At 44.3% G+C, this 18,123-nt stretch overlaps 1 protein-coding gene across 1 annotated transcript in view; it reads right to left on the bottom strand.

Annotated features, from left to right (window-relative positions):
* The window catches only part of cfap74 (cilia and flagella associated protein 74), a gene marked incomplete at both ends in the record, with an annotated part of 63,063 nt that overhangs the window by 28,521 nt on the left and 16,419 nt on the right, over window positions 1-18,123 (bottom strand). The window contains 5 exons of the mRNA XM_080732806.1: window positions 4,190-4,311; window positions 5,138-5,260; window positions 12,105-12,338; window positions 12,588-12,677; window positions 13,519-13,585. Coding sequence (XP_080588932.1) covers window positions 4,190-4,311; window positions 5,138-5,260; window positions 12,105-12,338; window positions 12,588-12,677; window positions 13,519-13,585 — 636 coding nt within the window. The remainder of the gene's footprint in view (window positions 1-4,189; window positions 4,312-5,137; window positions 5,261-12,104; window positions 12,339-12,587; window positions 12,678-13,518; window positions 13,586-18,123) is intronic.

Here is an 18,123-nt window from a genome sequence, read left to right on the forward strand (position 1 = left end):
TGATTTTGCGTTTGAGTGACACGTACATGAATTGCATCGCACGAAATTGCCTCGCACACCAGGTTCCCATCATGTAGGTGACCCAATTCCTGGGAGTTCCAACAGATGGTTTCAGCCTTTAGCGAGAAGCCTCAGTTAGAGCAGGTGATATAAATGGCACTTCACCTTGGGAATTGGCAGACTTATGCGCTCACGCCCACGCACACATGCACGCACACACAAAACCACGTGAAAAGAAAACAAAATGTAGTGCCAGATCCAGTGGGGTCACAAGGGGGGGGGGGGGGAAGTGGGACTGAGACAAGGTGGAGAGACATGGAATTATTTGATACTTTAGCTATTGAAAAATAGCGCGGCACTCAAGCTTGGAGATCTGCTATTTTTGAAAAGTTGTGAAAATGTGTGCAAATCTTTGAATACCGGTATATGTATTTTTTAAGCAAACATTTGTAACTCAAATTTAGCTTCTGGGGGGTTCCCTGGAACTCAATATTTTGAGATGGGGGCTGTGGCCAAAAACATATGACTCGGAAGGTGAACGATGAGTGAGCCGTTGCCCTCAGCCAAATCGTCTGACAGTGCGAAAAAAGCGTGACGTCCCTCTGTTTCTCAATTCACCACTTAGATTAAGTGACCCACTTTGAATAGCAGGGTCAACCAGATGGTTTCGGTTCCCCAAGGCAAGGACTTCTCAGGGACAATCGGGGAGGTGGGGGGGAAGTTAAATCACTATCTATGTTTTGGCCAAACATTAACCTTCAAAGCGCTCTCTGAGGAATATTCATAAACCCATAATCAATTAGGAATTAGACATGCTAATTAGAGGGGTCGCTCTGCTGATCTCATCTAATTTTATTTTTTTCTTCTTCAAGCGGCAATCATGCAAAGCATACCGGTATAGAGGTTTTATGCGTTTTATACTGTGCTACACACTGGCTGGGTTTTAATAAAAGGCCATTGCAATTAAAGGTTCACACAGAGATCTCATTATCTCATTATTATCTCATTATCATTAATATAATCATCATCATTATAGTGCAAAGGGTTGGTGAAATCATGCCAATGCTGAGAAAATAACTAGTAGTGCAGTGATTCTCAACCTTTTTTCTGCATGGGCACACTTTCCATGTCCCAAGAATCCATGGGCACACCAACATAATACGGGGGTGTAAATATCGTCTTGTATCTCCAAGTTTCAAATGTGTACGTTCTTTCGCAAAGTAAAGCCCTGCTTCATCATACAAGGCTGTCGCACAACAGTAGTGAAAACAGCAGATCTACAAGCACACAACGCCCCGTGGTGCGAGGCGCTATGTGCTTGTATATCGCCTGTTTTCACTAGTTTTAAATCATTTTTAAAATGATAAATACAATACTGGCTTTCGAGCAGGTTCAAGGGGCACACTTGACCCTTCTCAGGGGCACACCAAAGGTCCCCAGGCACAGTGGTTGAGAAACACTGTAGTAGTGCATAGTACTGTGTTCTATCCATCTGTCATTCAATGTTATATGAAATACATCCCATGACAGTGGAATGACACATTAGTGTAGTTTGCCGATGTGAGCGTTGCTAGCTTTTGGTGTCTAAAATAAGCTGCCGTTTTGACACTGTCATAGTCACATTGTCAAATGCACTGGTGTGCCGGTGCACCAGATGGCGGTTGTCACAAATCCCCCACCACCCCCTCCTCCCCTCTGTGACGGGACACAAAGTCTCACTGGACGATGAAGCACGGTGCCTTCTTTAACCCCCCGTGTGCATCATAATGTATCACATTCATAATCAAAAAGGATTTGCTTTTGTTCAATCCCATGTATGGAGCAAAGAGGATTGCAGGGTTCTGTGGACCTGGCTTACCGATTGGTCCCTGTGACCCTCCTACATTCCTGAGGTTAGGTGCCGCCTAATAGCCTACTGTACATCTCATATCATCTGGGGTTTTTATTTTTTTCATACATATTCAACAGAATATGTTTCAATATGCTGCACTTTATCTGAATGAGGAACTGAGTTTTATTTCTGGATCACTCAAGAGTAAGCTGTCTCATTGTCACATTGAAGCAGTTTCCATTGGCTGTGTTTCTGTGAAAGTGTCTTCTTTTTGGCATCACATGAGGGAGGGTCAGTGTTTAGCAGATGGGTTGGTCAGCGGTCCATTCCCCATTGCCAAATAGCATCTCAATTATATTGCCAAGCATGGCAAAAAACAATGGACAGAATACTGTCCATCCAATTCCAATGCTCTGTTGTGCAGCCACCTCAAGCCCCATTTATACTTGGCTGCATACATTGACATTGAGTCTAAATTGAGCATCACCACAAGGCTATCATGTTTTTGTGCTTGTTAGTCTACAGCAGGGGTCTTCAACAGGGGTACCGGGACCCCGAGGGGGTCCTCGGAGTTACTACAGGGGCTCCTCCAAATCTTTGTGTGATAGAAGCTTTTTTTCTCCTTTTCTATATGAACCACTTGAACCCTAGCGTCCATATTCTGAGAACTTTAGCCAAACATAGCAGATCTATAAGCTCACAACGCGCTGCGAGGCGTTGTGAGCTTGTAGATCGGCTATTAGAGGTTTGGTGTATAGGGGAAAAAAGAGCAGACTAAGTACAGAGTGAAAGGTCAAGTTTATTATTTAAGTATTGACGGTTCACATAGTTAAATATCTGAAAACACAAATTGACATGAATCCAAAATACACTGACGATTGTGCTGTCAAACAATGAAACTATATGGAATCTATGAAAAGGTTGTGGGGGTCCCTGCTTCATCTCTCTCTCAACTAAGCGGTCCTTGGCCTGAAAACGTTGAAGACCCCTGGACTACAGGTTTCCATAGATCATAATTACCGTGTTATAAATATACTTGACTTTAGTTTCAATTGGTAGCTACTGTAGCTTCTATTCCATGTTTGGAAACACACAGATAATGAATAATCTGTCCACATCAGCGTTCATCACATTTAATGAAGCAATCATTCTCCAGTTTGATCTGTACACTTCACTGACACAACCCTGATTATGCAATAGGATCATATTTAATCTTAATCTTAATGACATTACTATTTGAATTAGGAGGAAGATCTGGACTGGATCCACAGATCCGGATCTTCAAATAGCCAAATCAACAGGAAGTTGACATTTCTATTTAAAAGAAATGCTGTGTCAGGCTTTGTAATGTTACATACTGGCATAATGCTTTCTAACAATTAAAAGCCAACACACAATCTGGAAATCAGAGCTGCTTAGCGGCCATGAACAGACGTTAAAGTCCCTGTCCACATGTCCCATGGTTTGGGACATTGAGGTTTAAATCCTCAATGTCAATACTTTTTCTCCCCCAAAAACATAGCCAAAGGAGCTTTACAGCATTTTATTCTTTGCTCTATCTTTTCCCCTATTATTACGTACTGTATATCCTATGAATTATGCAAATGTGTATCATCCAAGAGTATGCACCCCAAACACACCATGACCAAGCCAGTCACTGAGACTGACAGAATGCATGGTGGTGTTTGGTTACAGGGGAGGGCTTTTGTTTCACTCAGCGTCCCTGCATACTTCCTCATTCATTTAGCGAGGCTCAGATTGGCATTCAGTGTGTAAGTTGTGTGCCTTGTGTCAGACCTGTTTGTTTTTAGGTCAGTGTGAGGATAGACTTAGAGTTAGGATTAGGATTAGTTAAATTACCTACTGTATATATTTTTTTTCTTCTTTTTTCCCCTTTTTTCTGACTACTGCATAGTACTGTGTTCTATCCGTCTGTCATTCAATGTTATATGAGATACATAAATTTCCTGTGTAAATAAGCCAAAAAGCTAGGATCTCCTTTTAGTTGACCCTGTACCAGTGAACTGTTACTGTCATGAAACTGTACCTTTTCCTATGCAAACTTCTAATAGTCTTCAATCAATTAATTGATGGCTATTATGGCTCCAATAGTTATGATGCAGAACATTGGTCAGACCATGATTTGGAGAACCTACTAGGATTTTCATGGGCAAGATTCAAACAGACATTAACCACCAATTATTTGATTTATTTTGCGGAGAGTGGGAGTTCATTTTGCTGCACTCTGCAGTTGAATACAACAGTGGCCCGTACAAAATGTTCAACCATCAAAATGAGCTTCTCCTGGACAGTGACAATAAAGCAGTGTTGCTATCATTCTCTGGCTATGGGACTCACCTGCTTTGCACCATGATGCTGTCTTGGTAGAGTCGGTCATACATGCAGATCTTCAGGTCGATGCAGGGCTGAACCACCCATACAGGCACGCTGAGAGCCACGCCTCTCACCCTGACAGGTATCTGTGAGTGGAAGACTCATGTGTCAGACTGAGATTTCAAATGAAAATGGTACTGACATGTTACTGAAACCATATCCATCCGTCTATGACAGGGGTCTTCGCCATTTTCAGGCCAAGGACCCCTTAGCTGAGAGAGAGATGAATCAGGGACCCCCACTAGGGATGGGTATCGTTCACCTTTGAATCGATACGATAGCTTTTTCGATACCTGGGAATCGATATTATACCCCTTTCGATACTTTTTATTTAAGTTTAACTTCAACACGGAAAGAGTGGTGACTCGCTGCTGCGGTGGAGCAGAGGTGATGATGATGATCACACAGTGTGGCGGAGCGGAGAGTATAGACGTTGGATAATCATCATAATAATAAACATTATAGGCTATTGTCGGCTATTTTCCACAGTAACGAGTGTAGCCTACTAAAGCAGTCATTAAACTCTCATTAGCCCAACTGTTACAGATGCGACCGGCCAGGGGTGCGTTCCAGAGTATCGAAACAAGGTATAGTTCGTTTTTACGTGAACCGATACCCGATAGTATCGACGTCATGCGATCGATACCATTAAAAGTATCGCAGACGATACCCATCCCTAACCCCCACAACCTTTTTGTAGATTCCATATAGTTTTATTGTTTGAGAGCACAATAGTCAGTGTATTTTGGATTCATGTCAATTTGTGTTTTCAGACATTTAACCACTTGGACCGTCAGCAAAAGTTTCTATCACACAAATATTTGGAGGACCCCCTGTAGTAACTCTGAGGATCCCCTGTTGAAGACCTCTGGTCTATGATGAGCTTTGTGTGGGGCATTCATGAAATCTTACTGGTTTACTGGTTGGGTCAGAGAAGTTGATGTGGAAGTCCAGCATGACCTCCCCTGGAATAGTTGGTGTGAACACAACCTCTAGCTTAACACTGTCAAAGGGTCCAATGTTCCCCTCTCGCACCTGTGTATCCAATGAAACATAGCAACAGTGAAAAAGTACAATGTAAATTCAAATATTTTACATTTCAAAATATATTTACTACTATTAATATAATTAAAACATTATCTGTTTTATATTGGAATCTTGGAAGCTGCACTAGCAAAACACATTCTCACTCCCAACTCGTCAGATATGGACGCTTGGTCACAACCTGTTGGCGGACATTTTTATTGTACTGGTACTTGGTGATTCAATGTCTGGGGGACGCAATTATAACTAGAACTGCACTCTGTTGAGGTGCCAACTTGCGTCTTGTGCACATGTAGGCCATGTATGGCCTACTTATGCGCCAGCAGAGCATGCCATGAGGTGTCACACGCACGTCGCTTAACACCTACTCTACAGGAGTTAACAGGTCAGACAATGGTCTGTTGATGAGTATACAGGCTCGTTCCTTTGTTAAAACACCCTAATATGACACTACAATGTCTGTAAACGTTATTTGAAGTGTGACTGTGAACTTAAAGGTGATACACCATGCATTTAAAAAGTATTTATGTCATATTGTTTATGTCCCAAAAACGTTTTTCAAAAGGTTTGAGGCTAAATTACCACTCCTGAATAGAGAGCCTCTCTCATTTTTGAATGGCTCTCAGAGCATTTCAGCTGCAGTACCAGAGAAAAAAACTTTTTTGAAAAAAAAAATATTTTTGAAAAAAAAAAAAAAAAATGTTTTGATGATGACGTCACAATCGGCAGATGACGTCACAATCGGCAGAAATCTGGATAGCCTGTTTTGAGAACCCGTGGGATACTTTTAACCTTCGCCTTCTCAAAACCAGAGAAAAACACAACGGTCAGAAATGGGACTTTGTGAGGATAGAAGGTTTTAAAATAGGAAAAGTGAAATTTCATGGTGTATCACCTTTAAGTTGTTTTACAATCGATGCATGTCTGTGCGCGTGAGAGGCGTGACACAAGGCGTCTACATGCGTGACCAGACCAATGCAACACTGGTTGTCAGGGGAGTCTGTGCTGTCATGTGACTGATGATGGTATTAATTTAAAACAAGTTAAAAAGACAATTAAAACACTTTGAAAAGAAGGCAGGCACACCATCAGAAGCGGGCTTGAGCCCCATGAGGTGCACCCGAGTGGGCCGAAACCCCATGAGGTGCGATGCCTCACTCTGTGCGAATACTGTTTCTGCCAACTCAGCAGTATCCGATTGGGGTGGGAATCGGTTATGATCTGTCATCGTCAACATGATAGATGAAAGGGCCTCCTCGGCATCAGCATCGTATCGTCACTGTCGGGCAGAAACCTTGTATCTCCAAGTTTCAATATTTTTTCGTAAAGTAAAGCCCCGCTTCATCATACAAGACACAAAACTAGTGAAAACTGATCTATAGTGTGTGGCAATTGTAGTCCTACAGCGGCCATGTTTAGGGGCTAACACAGGTGTTCTGATTGGAGTAGAACATTATTGCCAATCAGACAACTGAAACACCTGTGTTTGCCCCTAAACATGGCAGCTGTAGGACTACGATTGCCACACTCTATAAGCACACAACGGCTCACGGCGGGAGGCGTTGTCTTGTAGATTTTCTATTCTATTATTAGTCTATTTTCACGTTTTTAAAATAGCAAAAAAATAAGGTTTTCGACACAAGGTTTCCACCCGACAACGACAATATACAAAAATACCTGAGCAAGCATCGAAACATGACGAATTGGGAGTGAGAATGCGTTGAGATTTCATTATTATTTCTCAACTGCTTTATATCAAAACATTTTGGGATGTGACACCAGGCCAGTGATTGGCCCTGTGACACTTCAAATCCTAAGCAACCTGTAAGCAATAGTCGTACATCTCCTGCACAACACAGGAATGAGGTGGAAAATATCAACCATCAACGTAAGATTCTTTTCATGCACACTCCATATTTCAGGGCCATTAAAACGCGTCTGGTAATCCACCGTTTAACAGGCCAGCCTTCATATACACAATGTGAAAGAATCAGTCAAAATGACAACCGACATAGGAACCATCAGTGCGCCAGCACACACACGCACGTGCATGCACACATGCACGCACGCACTCACACACACACACACACACACACACACACACACACACACACACACACACACACACACACACACACACACACACACACACACACACACACACACACACACACACACACACACAGAGGAATGGCAGAGGGAGAGGCAATGCACCATTACCCTCCACAGAGGCGTAATGAGCCCAGAACGTCCCCAGAACCTCACACGGGCCGCCGGGCAGACATGACATAAGTGATCAAACCAGAGCAGAACTCGTCTGAGTGTGTGTGCTGCAGTAGACATGCCGCTAATGTTTGTTTCTCTGTCCTAGGGAAATTGGGACGTTTAGGCCTACATCGTTCCCTCTGCAGTACAACCATCAGTGTTCATTTAACTCTGATGAGTATTTTTCATTTTTAAAAGTGTGGCTCAGGGACGTACTGGGCCCCTGATTCAGCCAGGGAAAAAGAGTTGGAGAGGCCCTCATTGCGCAATAGAGAGAGAGATCTCTCTATAGCGCTGCTGCTGCTACTCAAAGATTTGTCATTTCAGATCATGACAAGTGACAAGCCAGCGGGCCAATTACATGAGTTATATTTCGTTGTTGTCGGGTGGAAACCTTGTATGTCCAAAACGTCACTGCTGTTTTCACTACTTTTATGCGACGGCCTTGCATGATGAAGCAGGGCTTTGCTTTGCGAAAAAATGTACAAATTTGAAACTTGGAGATACAAGGTTTCTGACCGACAGTGACGATTTACTTTGTTGGCCGCCCAGCCCCCCAAATGGAACGAAGGCCGACATTTTATTTTTATTTTTTTCCTAATGGCCAGCCTGGACCGGCCGGGAATGAACTGGCCGTTCGGGAGTTGTCCCGCTTTTCCCAATGGCCACCATGTCCCTGTGGCTGTATTAATCACAGCCCCCTCGACACCGTTAAAATCATCACAGAACAGAACTGTCCATAAATTAATGCAGTGTGAACGGACTGCACAATGTGTAAGTTGTAGCTAATATTCTATGCAAATAAAGATGTATTTATTTCATTGAATCTCTAAAGTTATATTGATCTTGTGAAGATCTTTGTACTCATAAAGGTGTTGTTTTAAGCTGCACTACAATGTTTTTCACCCACAGTTTACTTTTTTATGTGATGTGACAATAAAGTTCTATTGTATTCTATTGTATTCTATTCACAAACTTGCACACATACACGTGCAGTAGTAACTTGTCAGTAAGAGAAGATTAATAGGAAGACTGCAAGAGAAGACAAATAAATAAATAAAAGCAAATGGGGCGGTGAGCCCCAGTTAGTTGACAGGTTGACTGATTATCTCTGTGTACCTGTCCTATGGTGATGTCACTGGTGTCTGACACAGCTTCCATCTGCTCCATGGGAACATCAGCTGGTGCTTCTTGATCCGGAGCCTCAGTCACGGCTAGGCACGCGCACGCACACGCACACACACACACACACACACACACACACACACACACACACACACACACGCGCGCGCACGCACACATAAACAGTTGTGTGTTTATTGAAGAGGCTTTGCTTCTGATTAACCACTTACAGTAAGCCCCCCCCCCTCCCTCTTTTTGCTCTACAACACTAAATGTCTTCACAGAAAATAGACAAGGTACAAGCTCACATCAGTCACAATGATGTACTGTGAGCTTGCACACATGCTATTTTCGTTGAATGTTCGCCACAGAATAGGGACGCTACAGTGTGTATTCACACTTGTGAACACATTCATCATGTTCATAAATATGTAGGCCTACAGTATTCTGACAGGAAAGCCAGGGAATTGGTTGAGGAATCAGATGCAATATGGCCTGGGTCCTCCAGAGCCAGGAATCCAACCGAGGGCATTTTAATTACATGGTGGTAACTGGCTGATCAGTACACCTCCATCCTTAATTGCAGTCTGGAACAGAAGCCTGGATCACTGCAACAATGCACATGGGTAAAAGAAATCAACAGGATATTGTCTTCAAAGCAGAAATTATCATCAGCATTGAGTGTAAAACCACCCGCTCCAAGAAGATAATAACTATCAACTTGAACCCTGCGCAACACTTCATCCCTACCATAAACCAGCGACTGTTGTTAGTCATGGCTGCCAGTGCATCCATGCACTGGCATGACAGGCGGGCAGCGAGTCATGACATCATGGCAGAACCAGAACTTGATACCGTGTACAGATGTCAAGACGTTCATGTCTTCAACACAGTGTCTTTACGCTGGAGGAAGGCCACACACCTGTGTTGATGATTGAAGATATCTATATCTGGGGTGGTTGTAACCTATTCATCTTAGACTCAAGTCCTAGTTTCAAGACGTTATGCAAGCTAGCAGTTATTCAGTACGATCTGGAGCAGTCAGAACTGATCAAACTCGTCATAAAGCAGTCAATGAGTGGTCAGATGTTAAGTGGTCAGATGGGTGGGCCACGAACGCTGTAGAGATTTTCAAGTGGGCCCTGATCCAAAAAAGGTTGGGAACCACTGCTTACTGTTTTTCAATTGAAATGTCAAAAGTTTTGTATCTCACTAAAATGAGAGTTGGGGTAAGAGAGTTTTGGGAGATAAAATAAGTTTGGGAACCACTGTACTACAGATCACACACCGTCTACTACTTTGACGGCTTTGGAGTGCAGAGTCAGTGCCTTTAAATTCCTTGGTTCTAGTTCTACACATCTCTGAGGAGCCCATATTTGCCACACACAGTGTCTGTACTGCCTCAGTCTGGCCAAAGAAATTCACCATGAGCTCCTGAGAGCAGCACCATTAAGACTGAGCATCCTGACAAGCTGCATCTCTGCCTGGTATGGAAACTATACCACCCTCCACCACAGAGCTCTCTACAGAGGGTGGTGCGGACGGCCCAGCACATCGTCAGGAGGTGAGCTTCCCTCCCTCCAGGACATGCATGCCAAGCGGCGTGTAGCCAAGGCTAAGCGGATCATCAACGACAATCACCGGCCCAGCCACAATCTGTTCACGCTGCTACTGTCAGGCAGGCAGGCGATACCTAAGTATCAAAGGCTGAACAAATAGACTAAGGTTGAATTTCCACAGCCAGGCTGTCAGGCTGTTGAACAGGCGCTGAGCCATGTCACCGTGTCAGTCTTACACGCTCCCATTTAACTGGACTTATGTATACAGTATATGACTGAATACAAGCATAGCCACACATTTCATGCATATTTGACATCGGTTGCTGATGTAGTTACTTGCACTGAGGTACTCTGCCTTTATACATTTTTTAGTACACACTTTGTTATTTGATACGGTTTTGATTTGATATTTTCTTCTCCGCCTTCTATTCTTAGTATTATTCATAGTAACATATTTATATAATATTGTATTTATAGTATTATGCAATTTGTGTACAAAAAATAATTTCACCCACTTTGCTTTCGTAACCTTGTGCTGTGACAAATACATATTAACTGATTGATGTTGAATGTTTGCATTGTATGTTGCATTATCATGGAGTATATTTGTTCAACAAATTACCTACTGTATATTATTTGTTTTTTCTTTACCCTTTCCACAGTCGGTTCTTGACCACTTCAGCTTCGGAGGCAGTACAGTACTGCGTGGTGTTAAAACTATTGCTACTGTATGTGTTGCAGAGCTATTCCTTCCAACCTTATGTTGTACAGTAGTAAAGTAGTCATAACTAATTTAATTTCAGTGACGCCAAGTTGTAAAAGATGACGCCTCTACAGACAAAGGACAAGACAGTGGAGGACAGTCATTGCTACAGGGCCCAAAAACAACAGAGCGGAGGCATAAATACTTATCTAGGCATCAGTGGAAAGTGCTGAGTGGAATGATGAAGACTGTCTAATTAACAGGATGCCATCTCCACACTTTTCAATTCTTGGAAATAGGTCATTTTTGGTGAGTGAAATGCTAACACCAGCAGTGGTGAACCCGTGTGTGTGAGAGCACGCACACACACACGCATGCGTGCTTGCTTTACCCGACTGCTCCTGCTGTGAGGCCATGGAGAGTTCCTGACTGTTTCGTTCTCCGGTGCTTCTGGATGAAGGGCTCGGCTGGTTGTCAGGTGACAGGTTTTGACTACAAGTCTCCTGTAAGCCCAACACATACTGTATGTTATTCAAATGCACTGATACAAAAGGCAAATGTTCATTCATCATATTGCATTGTTGCAATTGTTGCAGTTTAGTATGTGAACACTGTAACATCACAGGTGACATCACTGAGTGTCAGGGGAACCGCTCTAACAGAATGGGTTTGCCGCTCTGACATCACACTCTGACTTCGCTGTGATGTCAGGGGAACCACACAACAGAATCCCTTTTATGCCCATAAATGGAGATCCCTGGTGTCATCAATATTAAGCCCATATCTAACAGGACTTCATATTGGAATGCCCATATATGGAGGCCACATCGGCCACATACCACACTAACAGAATCCATATGGCAAAGACAGCCTATATTTGTGGCTGATTCTACAGACAGGAATCTCCATGTGCGGGCATAAAAGGGATAAGCATGTTTGGGCTCTCACAGCATATCTCCATATACAGTACATGGATCTCCATTTATGGGTACTAGGGGCCTCCATATATAGGTAACTGGTCTGATATACATCACTGGCCAGATGGCCAAGACATGGCGCGACCTCGCCCTTTAGGTCGCGAGGTCACATGTCGCCCTGAGGCGTCTTAGTAGTTATTATTAATTTTTGTTCTAATGGCTGCCCCTCGGGTCCTACAGAACAAACTGTTCGGCATGGTAAATCAGACCTGCTGTGTGCTGATAGACAACTGGCACAGAGCCTCAGCATCACTGACCTGCTGTATGCTGATAGACGACTGGGTCGGAGCCTCGGCCCCGCTATCTCCTGCCCCGAGACGTGCAGAGGGGTCCAGGCTGAACAGGGTACCCAGGGCCCCCCTGTTGGTCAAGGTGATGGTCCGTGAAATAGTCTGGCCGACCACGTGCATCCCAAAGTCTATGAGGTGGTTATCAATCTCCAGCTGGGGTGGGGGGGGGGGGGGGAGAGTATTTATGCATTGAAAGCACGTCACTGTTTCAATGAAATGGGTTTAACAGCACACAGAAACACAATCAAAGTGGGTCAAAGTGTTCCCAGTGTTGTGTTGTGAAATACACAGTTCTGTGCTATGAATTGAGCTTCACAGATGCTGCTGAGTTCGGTAGCCTCTCTTCAGCTGAAGTTATTCCTCTCTGCTGCACTCCCTACTCAAAGCAGCACCAATACTCACATCACATTTCTTTGTAGTGCATCTGACGGCCACAGAGAAGGGGCCGGTGGCTGACACAAAGTGCACCTCTCCCTCCAGATCCTCATTGATCTGTGGGGATCAAATAATGGAACATTGGGATAGTTAAGAGCTTGGTGTGTTACGCTGACTTGTAATTTACTATTAAAATGTTTTGAATCGCATCTGTATGGATCAATGATGCTGGTATTTGTTTAGATAATGGACATGGTACTGTATATTGTCCTGGATCTACTAAGAAAGTACGGCACAAATTATTTGGAGCAAAAAAGAATAGTGCATGCGGCCGATTCCTGTGCTTAACCCAGTTTGCTAATACCTGTCATGTAAATGAGGTCAGCAAATATGTGCCACTCTCCTAAACTTAGGTTGCTTTTGAAAAGCCGACCGACTTACAGCCGTGCTGCTGCTAGTGGTGCTAAAATGTTGTGTTAATTGTGGTAAAAGATCAAAATGGTCACTGACTGAATTGGGTTAGCAAGACAGCTTCCTTCATTTCCACCTGCAGAAATATGTTAACCACTGGTGTCCCTATTTTGGGCATGTAGGCGAAGATTTTCTAAAATGTTGTAATTTCTTTCAAAAGTAGCAGACATTAGTAGATCCAGGAGGACCTGCAGTAAACAGCATAGCGTCACTGTCGGGCAGAAACCTAGTATCTCCAAGTTTCAAATGTTTTCAAATGAAGTAAAGCCCTGCTTCATCAGACAAGGCCGTCGCACAAAAGTAGTGAAAACAGCAGATCTACAAGCACACAACGCCACGCACCGCGAGGCGTTGTGTGCTTGTAGATCGGCTGTTTTCACTAGTTTAGTTCATTCTTTTAAACGATGAAAACAAACGGTTTTGGACATACAAGGTTTCCACCCGACAACAACGATAGTCTAAAAAAAATATTATTGGTTTGACAAACCGTGGGCTGGAAAACCGCCTGCATGTCACAGGACATTCCAGCCGGCACAGAGCCAGGGGGCTCAAAGCTGAAATGCAAAGGAGAGATGTTGAGAAATAATGATGAATGTCGAAGTAAACACAATCAGTTCCAAGCAACACACACAAGTTACAACACATGTGCTGTATGCAACATGGAACAAAGACAGATTCTCCAGCACAACTAGGACAAACTTTTGGTGAAAGGACCCGGGTGAACGGTCACCCTGATGCTCAATTTGTACTGCAAAGAAAACCAGAACAATGGCGTTCACATCAAGCACTATAACTCTAATGATAACCATAAAGATATAGTTTAAATAAATCATTCTGTCAACCTCAGTCAGATGACAACTATAACAAAGACAACGGAGAACAATATAGTTATACTTATAGCTATCATTACAGTTATAGTGCTTAGTGTGAATGTCCCTTAAAACGTAATTACTGTACGTTTAATCATATTCTATAGCTTAAACCAGTAAGACTCCCTAATCGGGAGATAAGCGACCGTAGGTCACTTATCTCCACAAATAGGGCAAAAATTAGTTTTTCCAAAATCTTCCTGATCCATGTTGATGACATGAGTGTAGACATACTGTGTAGTGATTTTCGTGATTTTAGGGCAAAATCTGTAGGAGCAGTGTCCAAAAATGTCTTTTTAAAAATCGGCCTGGAGGTGGCGCTATATGGGACAGATTCATGTTGATGGGATCAGTGTAGACATACTGTGTACCGATTGCGTGATTTTAGGGCAAACATTTTTGGAGCAGTGTCCAAAAATGTGTTTTGCAAGAATCGGCCTCATGGTGGCGCTAGAAGAGGGCCATGTGAGAAATGAGGGGTGGGGTCTCCGCGCCGCCAAGGCGGACGAATAGGTACCGGCCCCGGCTGTCCCGGTCGCTCCTAGCCGGAGTTACGGCATTTTATGTGAGCTGCAGTGTAGGGGGTCCTCCACTGGGGGCGCCACCACTTTTGCATCCGTTCTGGAGCACCAGGAGTCGGTGGTCCCCGGGAATTCCCCGTGAGCAGCCCCGTTGGGGTGGTCATTTGGTCAGTTTAGCACATTTGGTCATTTTTTACATCTGGGGGTCCCCCAGGGACCTGGGGGTCCCTGGAGCTCCGGGGGTCCTTGGAGGTTGTAGTTTGGCAGGTAAGGAGTGTGTGTGCAAAATTTGGCATGGATCGGGGCAACGGTTGCGGAGATATGAGCAGGGCAAGAGTGTGACGTGTGACGTGTGACTGACGGACTGACTGACTGACTGACTCACTCACGGACAGCCTGTGGAGGTTTGGATAGTACCAGTAAGACTCCCTAATCGGGAGATAAGCGACCGTAGGTCTCGCTAGAAGAGGGCCATGTGAGAAATGAGGGGTGGGGTCTCCGCGTTGCCTTGGCGGACGAATAGGTACCGGCCCCGGCTCTCCCGGACGCTCCTAGGCCGAGTTAGGGCATTTTATGTGAGCTGCAGTGGAGGGGGTCCTCCACTGGGGGCGCCACCACTTTTGCATCCGTTCTGGAGTAGCAGGAGTGGGTGGTCCCCGGGAATTCCCCGTGAGCAGCCCCGTGGGGGTGGTCATTTGGTCATTTTTGCACATTTGGTATTTTTTTTACACCTGGGGGTCCCCCAGGGACCTGGGGGTCCCTGGAACTCCGGGGGTCCTTGGAGGTTGTAGTTTGGCAGGTAAGGAGTGTGTGTGCAAAATCTGGCATGGATCGGGGCAACGGTTGCGGAGATATGAGCAGGGCAAAAGTGTGACGTCTGACGTGTGACGGACGGACTGACTGACTGACTGACGCACGGACACCTGGTGGAGCTTTCTGTAGTAAGTGCGACCTACGGTCGCAATAAGTAACTGCGACCTACGGTCGCAACTATAAGATTATTTAAGAGACTAAGAGAGTTAGAGCAGGGTTCTTCAACGTTTTGAGGCCAAGGACCCCTTAGTTGAGAGAGATGAAGCAGGGACCCCCACAACCTCTTCATAGATTGCATATAGTTTCATCATTTGACAGCACAATCGTAAGTGTATTATGGCTTCATGTCAATTCGTGTTTTCAAATATTTAACCACTTGAACCATCAATACTTAACCAGTAAGACTCCCTAATCGGGAGATAAGCGACCGTAGGTCACTTATCTCCACAAATAGAGCAAAAATTTGTTTTTCCAAAATCTTCCTGAGCATGTTGATGACATGAGTGTAGACATACTGTGTAGTGATTTTCGTGATTTTAGGGCAAAATCTGAATCGGCCTCATGGTGGCGCTAGAGGGCCATGTGAGAAATGAGGGGTGGGGTCTCCGCGCCGCCAAGGCGGACGAATAGGTACCGGCCCCGGCTCTCCCGGTCGCTCCTAGCCCGAGTTACGGCATTTTATGTGAGCTGCAGTGGCAGGGGGTCCTCCACTGGGGGCGCCACCACTTTTGCATCCGTTCTGGAGCACCAGGAGTGGGTGGTCCCCGGGAATGCCCCGTGAGCAGCCCCGTTGGGGTGGTCATTTGGTAATTTTTGCACATGTGCTCATTTTTTACACTTGGGGGTCCCCGAGGGAGCTGGGGGTCCCTGGAGCTCCGGGGGTCCTTGGAGGTTGTAGTTTGGCAGGTAAGGAGTGTGTGTGCAAAATCTGGCATGGATCGGGGCAACGGTTGCGGAGATATGAGCAGGGCAAAAGTGTGACGTGTGACGTGTGTGACGAACGGACGGACGGACAGACGGACACCTCGAGCAGTTTTCTGTAGTAAGTGCGACCTACGCTCGCAATAAACTTGACCTTTCACTCCCTACTTGGTCTGCTCTTTTTCCCCTCTATACCAAACCTCTTTACCAAAAATAGTCGATCTACAAGCTCACAACACCTCGCAGCGCAAGGCGTTGTGAGCTTGTAGAGCTGCTATTTTTGTCTAAAGTTCTCAGAATATGGATGTTAGGGTTCAAATGGTTAATATAAAAAAGGAGAAAAAAGGTTTCTATCACACAAAGATTTGGAGGACCCCATGTTGTAACTCTGAGGACCTCCTAGGGGTCCCGGACCCCCTGTTGAAGACCCCTGAGTTAGAGAGTTAAGAAACATCATAAATGTGAACTTGTTCAAAGCAACATTTGTATCTGGCAGCGGATGCCAGCTCTGACCCTGGTGAAGCCCTGAAGTGGTCCAGCAGATCGATAGTGAGGAAGAGAAAAGGAACTGCGAAAAACAAAGAGTTACCAACGCACAACAAAAAGCACCCATTTGGAAATAGCTATTGCAGTGTTTCTCAAGAATTCAATGACCACCAGTTTGATAATTATGCATTAGGCCACTGCCATTTGATCTTTTTTAAATCTCTTAAGACCCCAATATACACTGTCCTCCATGTTAATTGAACTCTGTACACATACAGTAGAAACAAATGGACCCTAACAGGTCTGTTACAGGGTCCATTTGTTCCTTTTTTACAGAGTTAAATTAAGGTATGCATGTGTTCCCAAACAATCATTTAGCTGTGAACCTCCAGGAACCTCCTGATACTCTATAAGTATGACAAAGCTCATTGATGGACCCCATAGATATTTGACCATCCAGAAAAACTATTTCTAGTGTAACCAGGAAAACGATTAAGGAAAATAATTAGATTCATGAAATAAAACAAGCTTTGAGCTATGACTGAATTTAGTTCATTTAGTTCATACACAATCCCCAATTTCTGTTATTTTTGGGGAGACAGAGACAAGCAATATGAAAGAAAACGAGTAAATGGTTCATTTGAGATTAAACAAGGAGTGAGGTCTTGTTTCAAACAACTTGGCGATGTGCTGTATTTTTAGCTGCAAACCAGGCCATGTTTCCAGTGCAGCAGACCAGCTACAGCACATTATACTGTATGTCTGAGAGCATGGTTGCATATCATACATCCTGGCTGCTTCCTCTGCCACAGTACTAACTATAATGTGCACTTAAGAGTTTATTATTCAGTTCAGCAGAGCTGAAACACGCTGACGCTTACACTGAGTTCTGAGCACATGGCATTATGATCAAGAGTCACAACAATATGAACATTGTGGCGTTATTCTGCATTATAGCGCATCTAGCTGTGACACAATAAGTTACGTTTTAAAAAAGGATCTTTAATCGTGGCTCTGAAAGGGGGCTAGCTGTCTGTATGTGTGTATGTATGTGTATGCACGTGTGCGCGTGTGTGCGTGTGTGTGTGTGTGTGTGTGTGTGTGTGTGTGTGTGTGTGTGTGTGTGTGCGCGCGCACGTGTGCGTGTGTCTGTCTGGAGAAATCAGTGCCACATTTCTTTTGCATGCTGCCACCAAGCAAACGTGGGAAAAACAATGTGTTTTAGACTTTTTAAAATATTTAACTTTTCCCTTTTTTTCAATCACTTATAATGTGTATTAGCAGCACATAAGTATTTTATTTATCTGCCTATCGTAAGTAGTTGTACTCATTCAGAGACAAGCACTGTTACCAGATTTGGACAGAGAAAAAAGCAGAGGTTTACTGATAATAAGTGGACTTGGCAACACTGGAGCTAAGCTGTTTATGAGGAAGTGAATGCTGGTGGAATGGGGACTGCCCCATGGTTCCAACTGCTGGTCC

Source organism: Nannobrachium achirus, assembly GCF_963921795.1.
Source record: "Nannobrachium achirus genome assembly, chromosome: 9".
Classification (NCBI taxonomy): domain Eukaryota; kingdom Metazoa; phylum Chordata; class Actinopteri; order Myctophiformes; family Myctophidae; genus Nannobrachium; species Nannobrachium achirus.